This window comes from Papio anubis, chromosome 12 (genome assembly GCF_008728515.1).
Source record: "Papio anubis isolate 15944 chromosome 12, Panubis1.0, whole genome shotgun sequence".
Lineage (NCBI taxonomy): Eukaryota > Metazoa > Chordata > Mammalia > Primates > Cercopithecidae > Papio > Papio anubis.
Window position 1 is genome coordinate 4652053 of NC_044987.1, and position 20397 is coordinate 4672449.

Here is a 20397-nt window from a genome sequence, read left to right on the forward strand (position 1 = left end):
ACATCTTTCCTTCTATGACTGACTTACCTGTAACAGACACAATGCAAAAGTCTAAGTGAATAATTACCATGTGGATTTCAAAGCCATGGCTCTACATGCGGTTACCTTTGACATCGTGAGTAATTTCCTTGTCTGACATGGGGCCATCGCTGTTGGGTTCAGTGGGGTTCTCCTCATTGTAGTCATCTCCTTTAAAGGTGTCGTAGTAGTAATCTCGGTCTTCCACTACTTCCTCCCCTTCTTCCTCATCCTCATCATCCTCATCCACAGCTGCTTCTGTGAAATCTTCCAGATCTGCTTCAGTAGGAAATTCACTGAAGGCCAAAATAGAAAAAAGGAAGGTTAATAACTCCTATGTGCAAAGCACAACAATGAGTCCCGTCTCTATTCTGAAACACAAAAACAGAGGCAGGAAATAAGCTCAATGCACATTTCACTGTGCCACTAAGACTCTGAGCCCAGCTACATCAGCAAACGGGAAGCATTTGAATCTAATCATGATAAAACAGTAAGACAAATCCAAATTCAGGAATATTATGTTAAACAAATGGCGTGGACTCTTAAAAAATATCATAGTAACCTGCAGAAAATAACACAGCCCAGAATGATGTAAACACAAAAGTCACAGGTATTCCTGTGACTGGCGATGGCTAGAATGAAATGTAAGCTTAATCAACTCTAGCAGAACACAAAGGAATGCCCAGCTTATCCAGAAGTGAGGGACTAGCAGCCAGCAGCCATCTTTACAGAAGGGTTAACAAAAAGGCAAAATGACTTCACAGCTCAAAGTAGAAGTTACCTTTTATAAATATCATAGTCTTCCTCTTCATCTTCTTCTTCTTCCTCTTCCTCCTCCTCTTCCTCCTCTTCTTTTGACACAGACTCAATAATCTTTGTCTGAGGGCAGCACACATATTCAGTGCCATGGAACTGGTCTACCCCACATGGGAGCAGCATGCCGTAGCTATATAAGGTCATTCCCTGAGTCAGACATGCCTAAAATAAACCCACAGACCATATCAGAACATATTCCAGAGTAAATATAGTCAAATATACTCTGATCTCTACCCTCATCCAAAATAAACCCGTATCAAACCACTTCGCAATGCTTTCTCTTATGAACATGTAAATTTTCTGTCAAAAAATTGTAATATTATTGTAAGATTTATACATGTTAATTTATACATGTTAATTTATACATGTTAATAAGATTTAATTAATCCCCAGATCATGGGGAAACATGATCTGGTCCAAAAATACTGAAATCCCAAACGTGGAAACAAGTCAGGAAAAGAGACTTTTTCTTCTAATAATGACCAAAACCAGATAAGGTGGTCAATGTTAATTTATATTCATCACTGGTGCAAGCACTACTTCAGTATTTGATCAAAGGAAGATTACTGACAAAAAAGCAGAGCCAACCATGTTACAGAAGACAAGAAAGGGTATTTCTCACCACCAGAAAAGTGAGATGGCATGCAATCCTGCCTGTGCATATGTCCAGACCCACATTTTCTATAACTGGTGATTTCCATGCAGGCCTTAGGGTTAGGATGGTTTCCTGGGAGCCTCACCAGCAGCACACAATATTCTCGCTCAGCCACCTCCTTAACATCCTCAACTTCAGAAGCTGGACTGTCAACGCTGAACTCTCCTATACAAATACGTACTTCTCTCCCAAAAATTTCTAACTTATAAGACAGAAGTAATTATAAATCTTAAGGAGATAAGGGGAAAACAAAAGTAACTGAAAAGCATGGTGAGATTTGGAGAAAACTGCTATCTTCTCTCCTAATAGATACAACAACAGCTGACTCCCCTGCTCAGTTCTCTTACCTCTTTGACTACTGTGTGCCAGTGCTGGTGATTCTCGCACACCTCCATCCGCTCTTTGTGGAAAAACTGGCACTTTTCTGGAACTAGCAGAACATCACTTACAAATTCACCCACTGGAAAAGAGAACCTTTGTCAAAGTGGATCTGACCACAATTTCAAGGTGAAAATGCCTCTCACTGAAGTTTGTGATGATAGTTTACATAGCCAGGAGCAGTCTAATGTATACGAGCAGGTGCACATCTCATACCTTCAAAGGCTGACTGGACAGTACAGTTCTAGCCAAGCAGCCACAAGAACTCACCAATCTGTCAAGAGCCATGATGCCAGGGACCTCTGAAAAGCCCCCTGACTGCAGCCCCGCTGCAGGGCTACAGCAACACGTGACGGGGAATATAACAGGATCGCCACCATGCCCACCTCAAACACACAGCTACTCTCTCTCCATGGCTCTCACTTCCGTATTTCTGCCCATATTCTATTTCTATTCCGTATTTCTGCCAATATTCTATCGCTCCAGTGGTAAGAGGAAGGGAGTTGCTGACGTGGTAAGTATGGGAAGATGGGCTCCTGACATAACAAGCTGTAGCAGTGTAGCAGTCCCCCCACATGAAAAACGCCGAAGAAACTAAAACCGGCTGTTCTACTGAAGTACAGATGAATCTTACTTCAGACAAAACACAATGTAATAAATGAATCCAGTAAGAATAATCAACGATTAATTACAAAGGGGCCTTTACAGTGGGAAGCCTTGGAAAACTACCTTAGCCAGATAACACAACCAATTTAACATACTGATAATGAGCAAACTGGTATGTGTGACGTCCTACAAAAGGCTATATCACCTACACAGCGTTTCTGCCAAAATATATGTCATTTGAATCTAATCATGCTGAAACAATAAGACAAATCCAAATTCAGGGATATTATGTTAAACAAATGGCATGGACTCTTAAAAAATATCATTGTAATGAAAGTTTTTGTTTTTAAAGACAGACTAGGGAACGATTCTAGATGAAATGTAGTATGTGATCCTTTTAAAAAGGAAGATATAAAAAACACTAGTTGGACACTCAGGAAAATTTCCCAAACATGACAACTGTATTGTCATTATATATAGAAGAATGTCCCTGGCTCTTAGGAGAAACCAGCTGAAATACTTAGAAATGAACTGTCATGGTAGCTCAACTTATTTTCAAATGGTTTAGCAACACAAAAATATATATGAGATGCAGAGAGAGAAAAACAGCAGGCAAAATTGGAGAATCTAGGTAAAGGGTATAAAGGTATTCACTATTACATTTTCTAAAACTTATCCCCAAAAGTTGGGAGAAAGATACACATAGCTGTTTATTTACAAGGAACAAAAGTGGTATCTGATTTGTTTCCAAATAATTAGGGTTGTGAGGGAGTGGGCCTATAGAAGGAGGAAGAGTGGCTCATGAACTGATGACGGTTACACAGCTGGGCAACCAGTACGTGAGGGTGAACAGTACCATCGTCTTGTTTGGCCATGTTTGTAACTTGCCACAAGAAAACGTTAGAAACATATAATATACACATCACTGGATGGTCACCCCAAGGCTCTGATCCAGCAGTGTAAGGTGAGGCTCAGTAATCTGCACTGCGCATACGTCTGCCATGTGCTCCACACAGTGTAGAGGAAGAGAAAGAGAGGGAGAGAAGTGTGCTTAGCCCAGGGAGAGATGCAGGAAGCAGAGGCAGGAAGATGCAGCAGGCACGGGAACCTCTGAGGTTAAGAGGGGAAAACCCTGAAAATATCATGAGAAAGTAATGTGGTCTAAGAAAGGGCTTAGGCTCAGCTAGTGGGAAGTCTATACAGACCCACCCCAGCCTCGCCATCATGGATGGGTCTCTCAGGATCCTCTGCCTTGGGCCTCAGGCTCAAGCACTCAAGTCAGTCTTTCTATTGCCCCAGTGGTAAGAGGAAGGGAGTTGCTGATGTGGTAAGTATGGGAAGACGGGCTCCTGACATAACAAGCTGTAGCAGTGTAGCAGTCCCCCCACATGAAAACAGCGTTACAAATGGCAGTGGCGTTTCTCAGCACTGCTAGCACAGGGATTTGGGGATCAAACAGCTCAATGTGACACTGAAGCAGGAATGCGAAAGTGAGCTTGACACACTGCTACCCTTGAGGACCCCAAAGGCTCTAGGGGAGGCAGTACCTGCATACAGGCTTTAGCAATCAACTAGACTTATAATCACTGCTTAAAAATAGCAAAAACACCAATGGTAAGCTAGAATCTGCCTCTACGGGGACAAACAACCCTAATAATCTAAGTAGAAATCACTTCAAGTCTGACATCCAACCACCAACTCACATGGTTTAATGTGATTATTCTGAATTAACTAGGCCATTTTTATATTTGTTCATTTATGACAAAAAGCAACAGAAGTGTATACTTAAGGAAAAGTATATGTAGGGTTGAATGCCAGGGTTCAATCTCAGCACTGTCATTTACTAAGAGGGTAATCTTAGCCAAGTTACTTAACCTTTCTGTCCCTCGATTTCTTTATCTTGTGGGGACTAAATGACATAATCTATACAACAAGAAAAGCTTAGAACAGAAACTGCTGTTCCACGTTTGAGTTTGTTGTTTAAAATAAAAACAGAAACTGATATCTGGTAGGCATTACTGATGTTAATGTTACTCTCAAGTCTTGGGTAATTAGTTTTATACGAACTATACAACCACACTCATAAAGCAATTTATTTTTAAGCAACACTTAATGCACTTTAATTTGTAAAACCTCACTTTTAAATGTACAATTGCAACATCAAAAAAAATTTAAAGCAGCAATTTCACTACTAATCTATATTCTATATAAACACTACAACTTTTTTGGTTTGTTTTTGTTTTTGAGATGGAGTATCTGTTGTGGCTCTGTTGTCCAGGCTGGAGTACAGTGGCGTAATCTCAGCTCACTACAACCTCTGCCTCCCGGGTTCAAGCAATTCTCCTGTCTCAGCCTCCCAAGTAGCTGGGACTACAGGTGCGTGCCACCACACCTGGCTAATTTTTTGTGTTTTTAGTAGAGAGACGGGTTTTCACCATGTTAGCCAGGATGGTCTTGATCTACTGACCTTGTGATCCACCTGCCTTGGCCTCCCTAAGTGCTGGGATTACAGGCATGAGCCACCGTGCCCGATCAGAAATACTACAACCTTTAACTAAATCTACACAACACCTTGGATAAACTAAAAAATGATGCAAAGTAAAAGCAAGTTGTGAAAGGTCAGGTACAGTATGATGCCATTAATGTAAATTTTAAAACACAAAAACATTGTTTATAGATGCATGTAAATGTTGCAAAAGAACTGAGTTTGAGACCAGCCTGGCCAGCATGGTGAAACCCCGTCTCTACTAAAAATACAAAAATTAGCCAGGCATGGTGGCATGCGCCTGTAATTCCAGCTACTCAGGAGGCTGAGGTTGCAGTGAGCCAAGATCATGCCACTGCACTCCAGCCTGGGCAACAAAGACTCCGTCTCAAAAAAAAAAGATGGAGATGAAGCAAACATGACAGAACATCGAAGAACTGCAATCAGGAGGGTGAGCATATGAGCAACCATCACATTATGTTTTATCTCTTCAGGATGCTTGGTATAATATTTCAGAATTAAAGTTTAAAATCAAAACCTTTTTGGAAATGCCAAAAATTTAATAAAATAATTCCATGCTAAACCATAAAATTAAATGCCACTAATCTTCAGCTATTCCATGACTGAGTCAATCTGTCTGATCTCTAAAAATCAAAAAAGAACACCACTGAATTTGAAAACCAACTAAATTCTAAAATTTAACTTTTTTTTTTTTTTAAATGGAGTCTCATACCATCACCCAGGCTGGAGTACAGTGGCGCAGTCTCGGCTCACTGCATCCTCTGCCTCCCAGGTTCAAGCAATTCTTCTGCTTCAGCCTCCTGAGTAGCTGACATTACAGGTGTTCACCACCATGCCCAGCTAATTTTTACTATTTTTAGTGGAGTCGGGGTTTCACCATGTTGGTCAGGTTGGTCCTGAACTCCTGATCTCAAATGATCCTCCTGTACCAGCCTCCCAAAGTGCTGTGATTACAGGCATGAGCCACCACGCCTGGCCTAAATATATATATATATATACACATACACATACACACACACACACACACATTTTATTTTTAACAGTACTCTTTGATTCAACAATTCCAGTTCTAAAAATACACCCTAAGGATGTCTGGAGGCAGTGGCTCACGCCTGTAATCCCAGCACTTTATGAGGCTGAGGCAGGCGGATCACTTGAGGTCAGGAGTTCAAGACCAGCCTGGCCAACATGAGGAAACCCTGTCTCCACTAAAAATAGTAAAAATTAGCCAGGCGCGGTGGCGAATGCCTGTAATCTCAGCTGCAGGGTGGAGGCGGGGGACGTGCACGGGACAAAGCCTGCAGTGAGCCAAGATCGCACCACTGCACTCCAGACTGGGTGACAGAGACCCTGTCTCAAAAAAAAAAAAAAAAAATACACACACACCCTAGGGAAATAACTAGGCAAATGAATTAAAATATTCATTCGTGTTATTAATATCAAAAAACTAGAACAAACCTAAAGGTCCATCAAGAGGGAATTAATTAAATGATAATACATATATACAACAGAATACTAAGGGGTTACAAGAAACATGGCTTATGTGCATATTTAACATGGACATTTTTCCATGGCCGTTTAATAATTTTTAAAATCATTGAACAAACAAAAGCAAACCCACTGCATATCTCTAACCCCTTCTTCAGGTTAGTTACTTAAGGCCAACTTTATCTTTTTTTCTTTCCAACCTTATCTTTTATTCAAAGATGTACGTACCCCTAAAAGTAGCACATGATAATAAAAGCTCAAAAAATGTCAAATAAAAATAAACAGAACTTCAAAAATAAACAGAGGAGCATATGTAGTATAATCACATTTAGGGAAAAAACATTTAAAAGCATATACATTTCCATGTGTATCCAAGGAAAAAAATTTTCATCTATACTCCAAAATGTTAATCACAGTTAACTTAGTACAGAAACTGAAAATAATTGCTTTTGTCCCCTTCCCCCAGTGCAAACTTCTTTTATTGAAAAATAAACCCCTTTTAAAAAAGTAGACTGAAAGAGGAAACACATTTCAATCCCAGCATCCGCTCTATCATTTCATTGCTACTCTGTGCCTTTGCTACAATTTTTTATCAGAAGCTCCTAGGGAAAAAAATTAACCTAGGCAGATCAGTATTACTCTGTTTTACAGAACATTGAAATGGTTTGCTCTCACTTTAATAGTTTATATCCAATCTGGTAACATCCTCAATTTAATCAGTGAAGTATAATACAATTGCCACAATTTCCTAAGTCACTGGACAAACATAAAGCTCTATTGTTTTTGCTGATCAATGAATATGGCAACATAGCAAAACCTAACCTATACAATATTCATTTAAGCTGCAGTTAGGATTTATCTCCAATTTCTAATCATCCCTGTGATTCAGCTTTTCTTTCCTACTACTTCTTTCCAGCAGTGCTGTGGCAGCAATCCAGGTTTTAGAGCTTTTTCAGAGTTGCTGAAATTCCTTTCAGAATAAATAACAAAGGCTGTTTACCTACTTGAGGAAACCTCCAACACCAACACCCATGCGTATAAGTACATCTACTACATACCCTGACATGACTATTACACACTATATGCCTGTATCAAAATATCTCATGTACTCCATAAATACAGACACCTACTGTGTACCCAAAATAATTAAAAATTACAAAAATTAAATAATAAATTTACTACAAAAGCACATGCCAGGTGCAAACAGGAAAACCATGTAATTTAGGGAGCTGGTAAAAGCTGTACCCAGGCGGGAGAAAACAGCCTATGTAACGAGGCCAGGTGGTCACTCGAGGTATGTTTCAGGGAAAACAGGGTTCAGAGAAGTGAAGGATCCATGCTACTTCACACGAGTGGAACACTCACCTTGCACAAGGGTCCACACCAGGAACAGGGTGAACTGTCGATGGCTGTCATGAACTCAAAGGCTAGAAGATTTGTAAAAGGACCACCTGCAATGGACAAGTGAACTACGCCAACAGACCGAGGTACAAACGCAGAAGGCAGCACCTCAAAGCTGCTGAGACCAGTTTTGTTTTCAAAGTAGATATTACATCAGAACTTTCGTAGTTTTCATATCACAATAACACTACCTGTCCAAATCTGTGTCCAAAAATTACCAAAAACAAAAAACAAATCATCTAAGGCCCAGATCTGGATTTCAAAATAGCGTTCCCCACTAAAAGAAACCACGGTGTCTTAAAGCAAACTCCAGGAGTGGAGTAGGGAAAATACAGAATGGACTTGGAGAATCTTTTGTATCAGAAAGTAAAGTTCTCAAAGAATGACAGGGACATGTTAAAAGGACACAGGAACCAGCATAAAGGGGCCCCCACTGGCCAAATGCAGACAATGAGTATAAAATAAAGCAAATGAATGTGGACACCATCTTAGCCGGTGATGAAACAAACTGGCATCGCACAACTCCTACTGTGATGCAGTGAGAACACTTCTGTGATACTCCCCTCAAAAATGAATACATCAAAAGGATCATAGAAAAACACAAATTGCAAGGCATTCTATAAAGGAACTGAGCTTTGTGCAGTGGCAGTATTGTAGCCAACGAGGTTTATCCAAGGCGTGAATATTGCTAATTGAAAACTTTTCTATAAAGGAACTGGCCTGTAGTTTAAAAAAAAAAAAAATCAATGTCACAAAGGAAAGGAAATATGCAACATGGAATCTTAAATTGGGTCCTGGATGTTATTAGAACAACAGGTGAAACCTGAGTAGGGTCTGTAGATTAGATATTGGATCAACTAGATATTGTCTATAAGATCTTGATTTTTGATGACTATACCATGGTTACGTAGGATAATTTCCTTGTTTTTAAAAATACACACTGTGGTATTAAGGCATAAATATATCATGTTTGCCTTATTGCCAAATGATTCAAAAAACAACAAATCTCAAGTATGTGTGTGAGGGGTGGTGGGAAGGGAGGATAAGATTTTTTACCACATTAATCAAATGTTAACAGCTGGAAAATCTGAAATCTGGGTGAAGGGTACACAGAGGAACTCTGTGCCATTTTTGTAACCATTCTGTAAATTTGAAATTATTTTTAAACTATTATTTTTTAATTTAAAAAAGTAATAGCAACTCTAGAAGACTATCATCAAAAGGCTTTCTAAGGAGTCTATGGGAGAAAAAGGTGGTGGCCATTATTAACTAAATGATATCAGTTCTGCCTGGGTGCTCAAAGGGGAGGTGATAGTGGAAGGGACAGGGAGACATCAAAATCTAACTGACAACGGAGAACTGCAATATGTCTTTCCCACTCCCTCCCTTAAACTCCAGTCATGTTGTCCCTCATTAGTTTAGGCTCAGGCAACTGTGCTTATGTAAAAATACCAACGGATGTCTCTACCGATTGGTTAAGAAGTTGTCCAAATGGATGCTGGGGTAAACATGAATAACTGTGTGAAGTAACACCAAAGATTGTATAACGCTTTATTCAGTGACCACAATGCAAAGAAGGTACCAAATGGATTATGGTTAAACTGTCTTGTATGCATTTCATTAACAACATTATTGTCTGGTTCTGTAACATGCTAACAAATTTAAACTATATCGTTTGGGAAACAAAGCAATAAAATAAAATTTTGGTTGTGTACCAACTATAGTAGCATTCTTGTGTTATAATTATCGTAAACAGTATATCCTATATTCTAGGCACTACCATGGCGCTGAGGGGACAAAAAAGACTAAAACAGGGTCGCTGCTGGCAAGGTGTTCACAGCATAGTTGGAGAAAGGCCTATGAACAATCATGGTACAGTGTGATAAGTGCAATGGCAACAGCACGGAGTATTTCAGAAACCTGGATGAATGGATAGAAAATAAGACCAGGAAAGCCTCCCTTTAAAGCAGGCAACTGCTGAGGTAAGCTGTGCAGGAAGAGCTTCCCAAGCAAAGTCAGCAGAGGAAAGCCATTCCAAATGCTGAGAGCTGGATGGTGCGTGACCCAGCAACCTGGGGTGGTCAATGCTGATAAAGTCTAAAGTATGAGATCACAGAGACCAGGGGAGAGTTGAGCAAGGGCCAGATCCTGGAGTTTTGAAGCCATGCTAACGAGTTTCAACATTCAAGAATTTGTGCATGAGAGACATGATTCGGTCTTTATTTTCAATCAGCAGGCAACAGATTGGACGACCAGCACTGAGAAACAGCATGGAGGCTGCTCTTGGCCCAGACAAGAACTGACCACAGGCTGAGCTAGGGCAGTGGGAATCTGATGCAGGAAGAGGACACAAGCCACAGATGACCACATTTTTGACTCATAGCACCCTGAGTGTCTTAGGAATTTTTTCACAGGACTCCTGGGCAAAAAAATACCTAAAAGTTAAGTAGTTAGAGCCAACAACTTAATACATACTACATCCTATCACCTTAGCGCCCACTGGGCCCTGCACACCTCCCCCAACTGCAATCAGACCGAACACCATCACCTTCATTTTTTTTTTCAGTGATTTTCAAAAGATACTTGCTTTTTATCACAGGAATAACTAAAAACACAGCTTCACAGAGATATGAAATCATCAAAATAAATGATCTCACGTTGAAACTGTAAATTACTTCCAGCTAGTAGTTTGCAGAATGCCTGACAGATGTCACTACATTTCCCTTGAAAAATCAAAAATATCCCAGAATGCCCTGTGAGTTTTGCTGCAATGCCCCAAGGAGACTTGGCACACAGTTTGAAAATCATGACTGTAAGTCTATTTAAGAGGTAAGTATCAGGCTGGCTCAGAAACTGACTGGATACAGGGAGATAAAGGATAACAAAGAATAAAAGAGTCTCCCAGGTCCCACTCAGATGTCTGGGTGGGGAGTGAAGCTGGAAGGTGACAAGGACAAACAAGAGGAGATAATCATGCTGCAAAGTCTTTAGGGGGAGCAATCAGAAGGAATAATTTCAAGCACTTCCTATCCACCGTCTACAAATATTCCAGGATAATCTCATTTCACTTTTAGTTTGAGAATGTTTTTAATAAAGGAATGAAACCTCATACCCAGAGACTTCTCAGAGCCAAACAGAATCGAAAGCATCCTTAAACCACATCACACCAAGTTTTTAACAAGTCTCCAATCTTGAGATGCCCAGTTTTAAAGTAAACAGTGGTAAGCACACATGATGTCCCTCTTTCTCCTTAGGAAGACTTTTAAAACAAACTTAACTGCCACACACTTTAAACACTGTTGTTCAGGGGTGCTGCCTCTTCCTGTTGCTTGGCTATAGCCCCTTGCTACATGTGAGGATGAGAAAAAGTATCACATTCCACTTTGCTGCCATCAGCAGTTGAAGGAAAGGTTTTAAAGAAGGAAGGGAGGAAGGAGAAAAAGTTAATAGTTTCAATTACATATAGCTACAGAATCACTCAGGATGTCTATATTAATGCTGTATCTACTTTAATCCCATCAGGGCTAATCTAAAATTGACTGTTTTTGCCCTTTGAAGTTTCTGTGACCAAATCTCTTCCTGAATCACCCAGACCACAGATAGGTGAGTGTAATTCCAATGTATCAGGCATAAATGGTTAAAATGAATATATTCCCTGAGCATTTGAAGCAACAACTCTGTTTCTGCACAGCAAACTGTTACCATTTTACTCAAATTGACTCTGAATGTTGACACCAGCAACACAGTCATGAACACCCTTACCAGCCCCAAACCCCTCAGAATGGCAGGTCCTATAAGCACTGGCCCTGGTACCCTTGACTGTCCACAGGCTGCTGCTATAAGTCACTTTTCTTTCTCCTGAAAACTACCAGCAGTTTGGTCAAATGGTGCAAACGTGTGTGGGATGAAGTAAGTTAAACAGAAGACTCTTCTCCTGGGGCTGCTTTCTTTAACACTACTCCCCACTATCACCGTAAACCACTGATATCTAACAATGTGAGCGCATAAGTGCGATTGCTCTGTGGGTAGCACCCTTATTCAGTGCCGAGGAAGGATGTCTACAATGGGAAGGCAGTTAGTCATCACTGAGAGGAGGTCAACCACCGACACTCGAAGCCAGTAAACACCCCTAAGAGAAATTCTCCCCGATAAATTCATGCCGCACTCAGCTTCTTAACAGGTGTAAATATTTCACTGTGAGCCAAGAGAAAATTAAATTTAAAATGGGAGGGGGCTGGCACTTCCTGAAAAGTAACCAAGAACACTCACCAAGACACTTGAAAGGTGTAACAGTGTGACTCTTGCATTGCTTTTTGTCCCTCCGGCACCAATTGTCAATAGTGACCCGCTGGTTTGCCTCCATCACATTTGTGATCTGTAGCTCTGGATACATCTGTTAAGAAAACAAAAACACACACAATAAATCAATCTGCAGACAGACACGCACATGCAAGTAAGGATGGAGTATCTAAGTTTACTCAGCCTCCACCCTTATCCTATAATACATCTAAAGTTCCACTCCGTTACCCCGGCTCCAACTGAAGTCATCAAATAAAAAGATACTGTATTCGTTTTCTTTTGACAGTTCAGACCTCTGAAAACTTCCATGCCTTCTCTTTTCAAAAAGAATATATATTTAAGGACAAACAAAAGCAGCAAGCTTTTAGCCCAAAACAAATTCATGAGATGTCAAGTTTGCTTGTAGAGCAGGTGTTGAGTTGATGAGTCCATGAGGCGAGTCTATGGAAACGTCTGTCAATGAAATTACAGAACTTCACCCTGGCCCTGTGTGCTCATCTTGGTAAGAAGTGGTGGCTCATGCTATAATCCCAGCACTTTGGGAGGCCGGGGAGGATTGCTTGAGGCCAGGAGTTTGAGAGTACCCTGGTCAATGTAGCAAGACCCTGTCTCTATCAGAAAAAATAAATAAAAGTTGTAACATCTCATATCATTTTCTCTTTAACCCAAAGTTGAATCAGACCTGAGATGATCATTTAGAATACTGGTGGCTTTCTATCGGTAAGTAGAAAAGACAAGCATACACCTGACATGTTTTGTTTTCCATCTTCCAAGACAAGTGGGAGGACGAGAACTACGCTGCACTTCCATGGTACTTGCCAGGCTTCTGCAGCATCCCTTCCTTAAACAACTGAGAGCTCACAGAACAGGCAGGCAAAGCCTTCGAGAGGTCTGGGTCATACCACACATTTAGAAACAAAAGGCTGGCCGGGCGCGGTGGCTCAAGCCTGTAATCCCAGCACTTTGGGAGGCCGAGACGGGCGGATCACGAGGTCAGGAGATCGAGACCATCCTGGCTAACATGGTGAAACCCCGTCTCTACTAAAAAATACAAAAAAACTAGCCGGGCGAAGTGGCGGGCGCCTGTGGTCCCAGCTACTCGGGAGGCTGAGGCAGGAGAATGGCGGGAACCCGGGAGGCGGAGCTTGCAGTGAGCTGAGATCCGGCCACCGCACTCCAGCCTGGGCGACAGAGCCAGACTCAGTCTCAAAAAAAAAAAAAAAAAAAAAGAAACAAAAGGCTTGGGGCTCCAGTCATTAGCATCTTGGTCTTAGGTCAAAAGAGAATGGCAATATCTATTTCTAAGGTAAACAGATTCAACCCTGCCCCAGAAAAATGGTTTTAACTTGCCGGCAACACCCTTACCTCCTGACAGTACTGAAGAACTTCTTCTTTTGTTTCGAAGCAGCTCTTGGTGCCTGTTGGATCAGGTTCCCACTTCCCAGTCTGAATGTTCACATGCATATTTAACTGCCCACAAAACATTGCGATTTGAGGTTCAGCAACAGCAAATCCTGTTCCAGCATTGGCTGCAAGAGCCTACCAAAGGAAAAAAAATTGCACGTTTACTCCAAAAAGGCTAGCACAGAGGCAACAGTCATTCAGGTTTGTGACAGAATTCATCTTTTAAAAACCTTAATTATTTACTATTTGTATCTTTATAAACAAATCCTTTTCCCAGGAATTGGAACAGAATAAAAAGTGACTTTTGGATGTATATGATCAAAGTTAAAGGCAAAGGAAAAATCTTATTTATTTATCATACTTTAAGTTCTAGGGTACATGTGCACAATGTGCAGGTTGGTTACACAGGTAGACATGTGCCATGTGGTGTGCTGCACCCATTAACTCATCATTTACATTAGATGTATCTCCTAATGCCATCCCTCCCCGCCTCCTCACCCCACAACAGCCCCCGGTGTGTGATGTTCCCCACCCTGTGTCCAAGTGTTCTCATTGTTCAATTCCCACCTATGAGTGAGAACATGCAGTGTTCGGTTTTCTGTCCTTGCAATAGTTTGCTCAGAATGATGATTTCCAGCTTCACATCCATGTCCCTACAAAGGACACTAACTCATCCTTTTTTATGGCTGCATAGTATTCCATTGTGTGTATGTGCCACATTTTCTTAATCCAGTCTATCATTGATGGACATTTTGGTTGGTTCCAAGTCTTTGCTATTGTGAACAGTGCCACAATAAACATACGTGTGGCATGTGTCTTCATAGCAGCATGATTTATAATCCTTTGGGTATATACCCAGTAATGGGATGGCTGGGTCAAATGGTACTTCTAGTTCTAGATCCTTGAGGAATCGCCAGTCTTCCACAATGGTTGCACTAGGTTACATTCCCACCAACAGTGTAAAAGTGTTCTTATTTCTCCACATCCTCTCCAGCACCTGTTGTTTCCTGACTTTTTAATGATCACCATTCTAACTGGTGTGAGATGTTATCTCATTGTAGTTTTGATTTGCATTTCTCTGACGGCCAGTGATGATGAGCATTTTTTCATATGTCTGTTGGCTGCATAAATGTCTTCTTTTGAGAAGTGTCTGTTCATATCCTTTGCCCACTTTTTGATGGGGTTGATTTCTTCTTGTAAATTTGTTTAAGTTCTTTGTAGATTCTGGATATTAGCCCTTTTGTCAGATGGGTAGACTGTAAAAATTTTCTCCCATTCTGTAGGTTGCCTGTTCACTCTGATGGTAGTTTCTTTTGCTGTGCAGAAGCTCTTTAGTTTAATTAGATTCCATTTGTCAATTTTGGCTTTTGTTGCCTTTGCTTTTGGTGTTTTGGTCATGAAGTCCTTGCCCACGCCTATGTCCTGAATGGCACTGCCTAGGTTTTCTTCTAGGGTTTTCATGGTTTTAGGTCTAACATTTAAGTCTCTAATCCATCTTGAATTAATTTTTGCATAAGGTATAAGGAAGGGATCCAGTTTCAGCTTTCTACATATGGCTAGCCAGTTTTCCCAGCACCATTTATAAAATAGGGAATCCTTTCCCCATTTCTTATTTTTGTCAGGTTTGTCAAAGATGAGACAGTTGTAGATGTGTGGTATTATTTCCGAGGGCTCTGTTCTGTTTCAATGGTCTCTATCTCTGTTTTGGTACCACTACCATGTTGTTTTGCTTACTGTAGCCTTGTAGTATAGTTTGAATGAACAAGTTTATCTCATGTTGGGTAAAAATAATTAACTATTCCATAAGATCTGTCTTTGGCCTGTAATCCTTTTATGTGCAGTCTAACCATTAACAGTTCAGAAACTATAGGTGAGAAGTAACATTACGACAGCAAGGCTCCTGCAGACACGTACGAGAAAAGCACAGGCATCAGCCGGGCATGGGGGCTCACACCTGTAATCCCAGCACCTTGGGAGGCCAAGGCAGGCGGATCACATGAGGTTGGGAGTTTGAGACCAGCCTGACCAACATGGACAAACCCCATCTCTACTAAAAATACAAAATTAGCCGGGTGTGGTGGCACATGTCTGTAGTCCCAGCTACTCAGGAGGCTGGGGCAGGAGAACTGCTTGAACCTGGGAGGCAGAGGTTGCGGTGAGCAGAGATCACGCCATTGCATTCCAGCCTGGGCAACAAGAATGAAACTCCGTCTCAAAAAAAAAAAAAAAAAGAGACAGATAGGAAGACAGAAAGAAAGACAGACAGGAAGGGAGGAAGGGAGGAAGGGAAGAAAGAGGGAGGGAGGGAGGGAGGGAAGGAGGGAGGGAGGAGCACAGGCATCTCTCTAGAAATACGCCATTACTCATGGTTATAGCCATAAGAGTTAAGTGTCCCCAGATGCAAAACTTCCTTCAAAATTAAAAAAAAAAAAATAACAGTTCTTAAGTTAAAACTTGTGGAGGAAGAGGGTTAGATTATATGGTCTACTATGTTGTTCTTTTTAAAAACAGCATATACATAACATGGTTTTCCTATTAACAAGAAAGGGTAGCTTTGATGCCCCCACCGTTTTTTTTTTTTTTAAAAGACAGGGTCTTGCTCTGTCACCCAAGTGGAGTGCAGTGGGGCAATCTCGGCTCATTACAGTCTCGACCTCCTGGGCTTAAGCCATCCTCCAGCCTTAACCTCCTGAGTAGCAGGGACCACAGGCATGTGCCATCACACCCAGTATATACATATTTATCTTTTGGTAGAGATGGGATCTCATTATGTTGCCCAGGCTGGTCTCAAACTTTTGGGCTCAACTGATCCTTCTGCCTTGACCTCCCAAACGACTGGGATCATAAGCGTGAGACACCATGCCTAGCTGACTTTTAAAATATATGGAAAACGTACAATTTTCTAGGAAACATTTATTTATGCTGATGAACTACACAGACACGAACAATCCTTCTAATCAGGAACTTAAATTTGATTGTGAAATATATTATGGTCTTTTTCCAGGACCAATTTACCATCTGACATATGTTTTGCTTCGAAGCTTATTAAAATAAACCTGCTTTCTACTAGTATAAGAGAAGGAAGCACCAAACCTAGTTGGACAGCTGAGAGAAAGCTAATTTGGAATTAAAATGTTGCCAATATCTATCACGGCTGAAAAACACCTCAATTAAACCCAACAAACAATTAGCACCTTTATTAACTAGAATTGACTTTACTCTGCTGGGATGAATACTCATTTATTAAAGTGGAAGGCCCTATGCCTTCAGTATGAATGCATGTGAAGCTACAGACTAATGTGAGCTCCTGCTTCCCCCAAAGAAGGAAAAAAACTCCTAAAGATATGTGTACAAAGGAACACACACCTATTCACAGGTAATACTCTAGTGGTGCTCAATTCAAACAAATCAAAAGGTATAAAGGATGCACAAGACAGACGTGCTTAATTTTCACACTTAGTTCAAGATGTGTACCAAGCCGGGCATGGTGGCTCACACCTGTAATCCCAGCACTTTGGTAGGCTGAGGCAGGTGGATACCTGAGGTCAGGAGCTCGAGACCAGCCTGGCCAACATGATGAAACCCTGTCTCTACTAAAAATATAAAAATTATCCGGGCGTAGTAGCGCGCCTATGGACCCAGCTACTTGGGAAGCTGAGGCACTAGAATCACTTGAACCCTGGAGGCAGAGGTTGCAGTGAAGCCGAGATTGCGCCACTGCACTCCAGACTGGGCAACAGACAGAGAATCTGTTTCAAAAAAAGAAAAGATGTGTACTAAAAAGCCTGTTCTTTTGTAATCTAAGGATTATGACTAGAAACTTGGATTGTGTGTGGAGAAAAATGGGGATATCTAAAGATAAAGGTAAGGAAACCCCAGGGATATTTTTGTGTACTGAAACCAGTGCTCTCACCCGAATCCTTTGCTTCCCACTTCAAAAGCTCAGATAGAACTAAGTGAAGAAAATCAAGAAGACATGATAAATAAGTATATGAAAAGCCAAATCTACAGGACGGAAGGAATGTGCTTCCTAAACCTGCTATGAAAGAACTCCTATAGTTACATCTGAAAGCTTCTGAGCAGTGTTTCCTAGATTCTCTCTGGCCTTCTGTATTTTTACATTAAAGGCAGCTACTAAACAAATCAGATTTCAGGTGGTATTTAATCTTTCAGCAGTACATCCTGCAGAAGGAGAAACCATTTACCCCTTAAATTCCAAAAATGAATATAGCTAAGAAACAGTAATTAGTTACATGAGGTCACCCAAGCCGCAGCGTGGAATGGTCAATTTCATCATAAAAAGCCATTTATCAGCACCAAAGATTATGTTCCACATGTTACTCATTACGGTTGTTGGCTGAAAGACCACAAGAGTTCCAACTGTATAAATGTTCAGTTTATGGGTCAACCACTAAGGTCAACACATCAGTGGTAAGTGCATTTCGGCTCTGTGCTGAGATGGTCAGTACTCTCTTCCCTAAAGAGAATCTTAAAATACCAGAGGTTAAAGCAACAGGAAGAGGCAGCTAAACACCAAACGGATCCTCACATCAGTTACCACCAAGAAAAAGCAGAGAAACTGGAATCAATCCAGACAGCTAATATGCTGTAGTGATTCACTTTTGAGTTCAGAAAGATTAATCCTTGTGGTCATGAGAGACTCTCAAGAAGGTATCATCTGAAATATAAAAAGCCTCTGTGGACCATGTTTTAGGAGTCAACTAATCAAACATACCCCAACCCTACCTAGAGTATAGGAGGCTAATTTTTTCTGTAATGTTTGTACTTCTACCTTGAAAATGCCCTTATTTAATGTGCTCTCCATTTCCTTAAGCACAGACTGTGCCTTGATCCATTACATCAACATATAAATCAATCTGTTTCCTAATCTAACATGTTACAAATGGGATTTTGCTGCCAAGTCAGCACTTCTGATATCCTGTAAACCTGGAGTCCTTTACAAAAAAAAATTAATGCCCCATGCGTTGGCACTTAAGCCAGTCCTTGTGATCTATGCACATTGCGGCACTTTTAAGGCTTGGAAAACAAATTGCATCAACTGCTTCCCTAGCCCAGCACTTCCATTTTGCTTAATAATTCATTCTTAATAAGAAATTCCATTTTATTAATCTGGCTTGGGGAACAGTTTAGCAATCCAAGGACAGAAATTCAACTTGGTAAAAAGTGCTTCTAGTAACCTGGTCAAAAACCTGAAATGGCTTAAAGAAATAAATACGTAAATCTAAATAAATCTAAGTCTCAACCTACTTTAAATCAAGGCCTTTAATCACCTCAAGTGATGCAACTCCTGGGCCCATCTAAGCCTACCTTCCTTCACAAAGCCCTCAGGACCAGGCAGTCCTCTCACTCCAAAGCAAATGTGCACACCCAGTTATCTGTGCCCTCACTGAAGCTACTACTCCAGGATCAAATCTGCCTCCAGGGCTTGTGAAGGTGCCTGCCATAGACGGAGCCTCTTCCCATGGACACGGTTTGATCCTACTACTGGGAGAATCAGGTCTCTTTGAATGGGAATCTGGCTTTATGAGACACACGAGTATTCAGGTCTCACCCTGCGAAGGCAAGGTAACACCGTTCTAGTTCTAATAAACGCGGAAAGAAGCAGGCCTTTGAGGCATCTAGTTACCACTCGCAAGCTACTGATAGCAAAAGGTATGACGCTCTTGCTCAAAATCTATTAAAAGATATGAAGATCCTATATATTATTTTCATTCATATTTGTTCAAATGCTGAGGTACTTCAAGATTCACAAATTAAAACAACTTCAATTTATGCCCATGATGAACCTTCACCAAAGATTTACTAAACTGAATGAAGTGGAAAAAAAAAAAAAAATCCTGTTCTTAGTATCCATTCAAGGTATCTCACCCAAGATATTAGCTACAAAAGGGAAAACAATTACTTGAGAGCAGAGACACCCACCAGACACCTACATTAATCTCATCCACAATGAGACATTTGAGGGTGCTGATCAGGGAAGACCGGGGACTGCAACAAATCTGAGACGACTAAGCAGAAATGACAAGTAAATGCAATGCAGGCGCCTGGACAGGATCCCGGAACAGGAAAAGGACATTAGTGGAAAAAACGGCAGCAATTATTTGAATAAGGTCTGTAAGTCAGTTAATAGTGCTGTGCCAGTAGCAAACCTCCTGGTTTTGATCACTGCATTACAAGTTATGTAAGATGTCAACATTAATGGAAACAGGGTTACAGTATAGGGGAACTCTTGTAGTATTTTTGTGACCTTTTTTTAAGTCTAAAATTTGTTCAAAATACAGTGTTTTTGTTTTAAATTCTGCTTATTATATGCCTAGAATTCAATCTGGAATGCACTGTTTCAATATTAAGAGTCTAATCTGTCAAAAAGAGAAGACACAATTTGAGGCGGAGGAACTAGTAAGTAAAATTGGAACAGGTTCAATACCTGAAAAGTGTATTGTTCTAAACACACGGGCACGCATCCTAATACAGTAAAGCCCCAAGTGTACACATATTAAATTATATTTTTCTGCAACTGGAAGACTATTATGATTCTGACCCAGAGCCTCATGTGTAAGAAATACCACCTTTTTTTACTGTCCAAACAGCGACCACAATTTGAAATCTTAAGAGTATCTTTTTCAGCAGCAGAGAAGTAAAGCTTCAAACCACTATCTAATAAAATAGCAAGATTCTTGTTAAGCATTTTCTGGTTTTATAGCAGTAAAATGAGAAAACCTATTCTTGAGAGTTTGCATTACATGAATGGAAAATTCTTGGTCTTTTTATTTTTTAACATTTAAACTTAATTCTAATTAGAAAC

At 40.7% G+C, this 20397-nt stretch overlaps 1 protein-coding gene and 1 pseudogene across 4 annotated transcripts in view; one reads left to right on the forward strand and one right to left on the reverse strand.

Annotated features, from left to right (window-relative positions):
• APLP2 (amyloid beta precursor like protein 2) overlaps positions 1–20397 on the reverse strand; it is a 72534-nt gene that overhangs the window by 22456 nt on the left and 29681 nt on the right. For all 4 annotated transcript variants that reach the window (XM_003910965.4, XM_003910967.3, XM_003910966.4 and 1 more), the window contains exons 2-6: positions 13533–13706; positions 12138–12261; positions 1837–1949; positions 800–996; positions 106–314 (exon numbers count right to left, since the gene is read on the reverse strand). In XM_003910965.4, the coding sequence (XP_003911014.1) occupies positions 106–314; positions 800–996; positions 1837–1949; positions 12138–12261; positions 13533–13706 (817 nt within the window). The remainder of the gene's footprint in view (positions 1–105; positions 315–799; positions 997–1836; positions 1950–12137; positions 12262–13532; positions 13707–20397) is intronic.
• On the forward strand, positions 8500–8582 carry LOC116269959 (annotated as a pseudogene).